We start from the raw sequence: 6,981 nt of genomic DNA on the forward strand, positions 1-6,981 counted from the left end.
ACTTTCATTTATCAACTCATCCTGATTCACTCGATGTTCTGGAATTTTCAGTGAACACTCATTCATTCTAGTCTCTACACCCGCACGCCTTCCTCACCCGGCTCAGCCCCTCTTCTTTTAATCCCAACTACTCCAGCCAATAATGGAGAGAGAGGCGTGCACATACATAGTGATTGACAGCCCACTGAACCTGTCAGCGACCACCACCGAGCTGTCGCGAGGAAGATTCCAGATGGTTCTGGAGGCTCAGGTCAGGATTTCTCGAACGCTCGCAGAGGATACAAAAGCTGCACAGCTCCCGTTTCCATTAGAAACCTCACCGGCCGGTTGTCTGCGATTTCGAAAAACGACCTCCACACGTTTCTTACCGAAGTTTTCGATACACGGAGGACCAAGGTAAATTAATTGAATATATGTATACATTTTATTTTATAACGGTCGTATTATAACTGAGATGCCAACTGATAAAATATAATATTATATACTTTGACATTCATGTTAGCCAATGTTGTTATATAGCTGTCGTTCAGGCAGTTCTCATTGAAGGCGATATTTTATGACATGACAATAATAATAAAGTAGCTTATTCTGACATGCCTGGATGCAAATGGTGATGAGCTTAGTGAAGGCAGCATCAAGTCTACTGAATGTACATCGTGTAATAATCAGATTACGACAATACAATAACTATAGGCCTACCATGTTTATTTTACATTTCCACATCAATGTTTATAACGGTAGTGACAGAGGGGCTTCCCTGGCACATCAGCGTTATTAGCACATTTCTTAAAACTTTTCCAAGCATTATCTTGGCAACTATCCCGCCCACATAACCTTTGCCTTGTTCGAAAGCAGCTAGACGGACCACATGGTGCATTTGTAGTGCACCTGTCAGGCACCAATAATGTAAAGCAAGCGCTCAACTTAATAAACCTTAATAATATTCATGGGCAGAGACATCATTGACAGATTTTCCTCTGCCGTCAGTGCAAGTACAGGGCGATCATTCACAGTTCTTCCTCAGATGTTAGGAGGAGGAGCTTTCTATTCCTATGGAAACTGCTAGAGAGGTCTGTTCGCCTCTTGGTACCTTCTAGAAACTTGCATTTCGCCTGGGAAACCGACAGGTGGAGTAATTTTTGCTGATGCTAATATATAATTCTAGCCACGTGCTCCACTTTAATTAACCAATAAACAATCCTGTCACTAACAGTAGGAGGATAATAACACATGTAAATGTGCTGTCATGAGTTATCTAATTTTGTGGGCTGAGATACATTAATCCATCACTGATCTCTCACTTTTAAAACTGTTTGAGACTATGTATATTTTTAAAATCTGTTGAATACAACTATCACACTGCACTATCCGTATATAAATTTAATTTCTTTTGCTGCTGTCCAGAAATAAAATATTTATTATGTAACTTGCTTAAAGGCAGAAGCAGGTGGATTTAGTCCCTTTCGTCAAAGATGGATTATAGAGAGGTGGAGCAGTGAGCTGAGCTGGACAGTCTGTCACACCACCTGCCTCTATTAGTGATACATGCTCACACATAACCTATAATTACCGATGCATACCTTACTGCTACCTCAGGTAATTGTTGTTAACTGTCAACTGGTTATTAGACAGTACCAACAGAGACACATGGTGTAATACCAGAGCCATGTAATAAATACTGTCATTGTGCCAGGGTCATTTATTCAACTCTATGGCATTTATTGAGACTCGTGGTTTATGGTGGTGTTGATTCCATGGTATAATAATATAAGTTGTAACTCTTACAACAACACAACACTTACAACTTGCACATTACCTGAAGGTGATTGGCAGTGCTCGTCGTAAGTGTGGCAGTGTAGTGACTCACTGTCACTGCTCGCTGTCACTACTTGCACAGACCAATGAACACAGTCGTGCACACAGGCCCTTAACATGTCTGGTTAACTGTAAAAATGAGATGAGAACAAACAGAACTGTTGTTTTCTTTCAGCTGCTCCGGTTAGGTATCACCATAGTGGAACACCATTTGCACAGTTGATTTAGCATAGGTTTTTGTGCTGGATGTCCTTCCTGATTCAACTCTGGGTTCTAGGATTGAGGGGATTGAACTGCCAACCCAGGGATCAGTGGCCAACCGGCTCTACCACCCGAGAAATAAAATGGAAATAACAATCAAAATGTAGTCTTATTAAATGTACAGAGTTATGGCAATGCAGTTAGCCCTCTAATCTTAGTGAAATAATTCTGCAAGCATGTGTACTGTGCTTAAGAGAGACTTGTTGCCAGCTAATATGACATACCATCTATTTTGTGTGTGCATGTGTTATCCATGATAAATGCACATTATAAAACAAATATTCATTTGTCCCCTCTGCTTAGATGCCTGAATCACATGATCAGCCGATGGAGGATGAGGCTGAGACCTTTGCATTCCAGGCTGAGATTGCTCAGCTCATGTCCCTGATCATCAACACCTTCTATTCCAATAAAGAGATCTTCCTTAGGGAGCTTATCTCCAACTCCTCGGATGTAAGTTTGCCATAGTGTTAGTCTAAAGCTGTTTCATTAATCTCATGTTGTGTCAAACTTGTTTTTTGAGCTTGTTTAAAGGTAAGTATTGTTATATGCTGCGGCTATAATACATACAAATATGCTAATAAAATGTATATTAAAAATGACAAATACTGAAAAATTTTAAATCAATCATTTGAATTTCTGTCAAAACTTTTAATCATTTTTTTTTTAATTGCAGGCCCTGGACAAAATACGCTATGAGAGTCTCACTGACCCCACCAAGCTCGACACTGGCAAGGACCTCAAAATCGAAATCATTCCCAACAAAGAGGAACGCACCCTGACCCTGATTGACACAGGTATCGGCATGACCAAGGCTGACCTGATCAATAATCTGGGCACAATTGCAAAATCTGGCACCAAGGCTTTCATGGAGGCTCTGCAGGCTGGAGCCGACATCTCCATGATCGGTCAGTTTGGTGTTGGTTTCTACTCTGCCTACCTGGTGGCTGAGAAGGTGACAGTCATCACCAAGCACAACGATGACGAGCAGTATGCCTGGGAATCCTCAGCTGGTGGCTCATTCACAGTAAAAGTGGACTGCTGTAAGTAATGTAACTGCCATTGTTTTGCGGTTATATATAAGTTATACTCTGACAGGAATAGGAGGTGGCTGGGTTATCTGTACCGTGCACTGACCTATCTTTTCTCCGTGCAGCTGAGCCAATGGGTCGTGGCACCAAGGTGATCCTGCACCTGAAAGAAGATCAGACAGAATACCTCGAGGAGCGAAGAGTCAAAGAAATTGTGAAGAAGCACTCACAGTTCATTGGATACCCCATCACACTATTTGTAAGTACTATTCCAATTGGATAATTGCTTTTAAATACATGGTAATATGTGAGCTAAGGTTTCAAATTGCTCAGACATCTAAATTAAGTCACATCAGTTAATGCTGCAAAAAACGTGTGATTTTTTAAATTTTATTTCAACAACAATGTAATTTTTCTTTAAAAGGGACAACAGATGGCAAAAAGTCTAGTTAGTAGTTCTAACCAATGACTAATGAATTGTTTTCCTTCAGGTGGAGAAAGAGCGTGACAAGGAGGTGAGTGACGATGAGGCAGAGGAGGAAGAGAAGGAGAAAGAGAAGGATGAAGAAGAGGAGAAGGACGAGGACAAGCCTGAGATTGAGGATGTTGGGTCAGATGATGAACACGACCACGACAAGTCTTGCGACAAAAAGAAGAAGAAGAAGAAGATCAAGGAGAAGTACATTGACCAGGAGGAGCTGAACAAGACCAAACCCCTGTGGACCCGGAACCCAGATGACATCACTAATGAGGAGTATGGAGAGTTCTACAAGAGTCTTACCAATGACTGGGAGGACCACCTGGCGGTCAAGGTTGGTCTCTCAGCTGTTATTTTTTACCTGGAGGAGCAGAAGTTCTTCATATTGGGTGTAATTTAACACAAGTAATATAATCAAATTTGAAAACTGACCTTAAACACAACTCATTTTCTCCACAGCACTTTTCAGTAGAGGGTCAGCTGGAATTCCGTGCCCTGCTCTTTGTGCCTCGCCGTGCTCCGTTCGACCTCTTTGAGAACAAGAAGAAAAAGAACAACATTAAGCTGTACGTGCGCAGGGTCTTCATCATGGACAACTGCGATGAGCTCATCCCCGAGTACCTCAGTGAGTTTTAACCCAAGTGTGGAATTACTGGCATGTGCAGTTCATAAATAAAATAATCGGCTAATATTATATCAAATGAAAAATACGTCTTTCATATTAGAAATGTAGATATATTGCTGACCGGGTTGTCTCTACCAACCTACCAGATTTCATCAAGGGTGTGGTGGACTCTGAGGATCTGCCCCTGAACATCTCCAGAGAGATGCTGCAGCAGAGCAAGATCCTGAAGGTCATCCGCAAGAACCTGGTCAAGAAGTGCCTGGAACTTTTCACTGAACTCGCTGAGGACAAGGACAACTACAAAAAGTACTACGAGCAGTTCTCTAAGAACATCAAGGTCAGTGTCCTCTACTTGCACTGTGCAAGCTGCAAGTTTTTCTTATCTTGTCTCTTTCAAACTCTTGGCAGCCACCTCGTGTTAAACTCTTGTGCCTTGGTTTGATACTGTAATAATGTCATCACAGAGCAAGCCAGATATAAATTCTGCACTAGCACGATGTAGCTTACCTTTGCTTTCAGTGCAAAGCTTAACAAGAACCTTTGGAATTCTAGTTAATGATCACCTTTGTTCCTCTGACCCAGTCACGAGCCATCTGTTTGATCCTTTGGCCATATTGTCCCAATGAAAAGCTGCTTTAAGCCTTGTATAGAGCCTCTTACTGCCATCTTCTGTTTAAATGTAGGCACTATGGTATGGACCTAATTGGCTAATTAGTGTTTTCACATATTTGAACCCACCCATCAAACACACTGGTATAGTAAAGAAGCAATAATGTAATTGTTAACAGAATTAAATGTTGATTGAACTGATGTACTTGCAACTGCATGTTGAATGTTTTCTTTGTTTTTTAGCTCGGTATCCATGAGGATTCACAGAACAGGAAGAAGCTGTCTGAGCTGCTGCGCTACTACACCTCAGCCTCCGGAGATGAGATGGTGTCCCTGAAGGACTATGTCACACGTATGAAGGACAACCAGAAACATATCTATTACATCACAGGTAAGGAAGCTTTTCATTTATAAACAGTGTAAATGTAAATTGAGAAGCATTTTAAAATTAGGTGAAATGAGTTAATGTGATCTTACATGAATGTCTTACAGCATTTCCATATCTGTATTTCAGGTGAGACCAAAGACCAGGTCGCTAACTCTGCCTTTGTGGAGCGCCTTCGCAAAGCCGGCCTTGAGGTCATCTACATGATCGAGCCCATCGATGAGTACTGTGTCCAGCAGCTGAAGGAGTTTGAGGGCAAGAACCTGGTTTCAGTTACCAAAGAAGGCCTGGAGCTGCCTGAGGATGATGAAGAGAAGAAGAAGCAGGAGGAGAAGAAGGCTCAGTTTGAAAACCTATGTAAGATCATGAAGGACATCTTGGAGAAGAAGGTGGAGAAGGTGAGCAGATGAATAAATTAAACAGCATGTAAACACACTGTGAGAGTATAACTTTGTATTGTGTATAACCCACAGGTATGCAGTTGAGACAGAATATGATTGTATTAATACTTGTCTACCTCCGCAGGTCACAGTCTCCAACCGCCTGGTCTCTTCCCCCTGCTGCATCGTTACTAGTACTTATGGCTGGACGGCCAACATGGAGAGGATCATGAAGGCCCAGGCCTTGAGAGATAACTCCACTATGGGCTACATGGCCGCTAAAAAGCACCTTGAGATCAACCCTGACCACCCCATCGTGGAGACCCTGAGGCAGAAGGCAGAGGCTGACAAGAATGACAAGTCTGTGAAGGATCTGGTTATCCTGCTCTTCGAGACCGCCCTGCTCTCCTCAGGATTTACTTTGGATGACCCCCAGACCCACTCCAATCGCATCTACAGAATGATCAAGCTTGGTCTTGGTGAGGATATGTGTTTTGTTACACAGTTCAAAGCGTCTTGCAAATTACTATCAATAAAATAATACACTGTGTTTATCGATTTGATTATTGATTTAAATCAAATAATTACCTGGCTTCACTGACTAATAATCCACTTCTTCTTCTTCTTCTAGGTATTGATGAAGATGATCTGACATCAGATGATGTAACCTCTGCTCCCACTGAGGACATGCCCCCTCTGGAAGGGGATGATGACGACACATCCAGGATGGAGGAGGTGGACTAAGCCTGTTTCTATTGCCTGCTAGCATTCAGAAGTAGTGTTCTAACAAATTTCAAGTTTGATGTTGTAAATGAGCCTGTAATGCCCCACCCTCACTTTATTCCCCCTTGCATTGACCATATGCTGTTCAGATTCATTCCCTTTAGAACTTTATTTTTTAAGTTGTCAGTTTTTGTATCTTGAGTTTTATCAACGCATTTGTTTTTGTATTTATTGACATTCCGATGTTCTTTGTGTGGTCTTACTTTAACTGTAAATATATGAAAATTGATACTGTTATTTGAAACGGTGGGACCTAGAAATAAAGGTTTACCATGTTAACAAGCCATGTTTTGGTCATCCTTACTGATAATATAACATGCATTTGGGACAAAATAAACACACTGATGGAAGAAATGAGAATGTTAAAACCAAATATACAAATAATGTACATCCTGACTTTTATGTAAAATGTATGAATTAACACATAACAGGGGATCTGTTACCAGTCAGGTGAATGAATAGGATGGACTATGTGCTCTACAGCTAGCAAAATAATGCATTTCCATTTTAAATGTTCAGGGACCTCAGGGTTTACTTCATAAATGGCTAGGGCAGGACTACAAAGGTGTATTCAAGGACAAGACTGGTGGTTGAAAAAAAAAAATTGCAACACC

At 41.4% G+C, this 6,981-nt stretch overlaps 1 protein-coding gene across 1 annotated transcript; it reads left to right on the forward strand.

Annotated features, from left to right (window-relative positions):
• The first annotated feature begins 272 nt into the window (after window positions 1-272).
• LOC111235802 (heat shock protein HSP 90-alpha) lies at window positions 273-6,636 on the forward strand. The gene is made up of 11 exons (XM_022764360.1): window positions 273-396; window positions 2,380-2,529; window positions 2,753-3,119; window positions 3,233-3,366; window positions 3,599-3,919; window positions 4,045-4,210; window positions 4,357-4,547; window positions 5,063-5,210; window positions 5,334-5,602; window positions 5,730-6,063; window positions 6,216-6,636. Exons 2-11 carry the CDS (start codon window positions 2,380-2,382, stop codon window positions 6,326-6,328), a joined length of 2,193 nt encoding a protein of 730 aa, XP_022620081.1. The 5' UTR covers window positions 273-396; the 3' UTR covers window positions 6,329-6,636.
• Window positions 6,637-6,981: the final 345 nt, after the last annotated feature.

The sequence above is a fragment of the Seriola dumerili genome, unplaced genomic scaffold (genome assembly GCF_002260705.1).
Source record: "Seriola dumerili isolate Sdu_G_001 unplaced genomic scaffold, Sdu_1.0 BDQW01000025.1, whole genome shotgun sequence".
Lineage (NCBI taxonomy): Eukaryota > Metazoa > Chordata > Actinopteri > Carangiformes > Carangidae > Seriola > Seriola dumerili.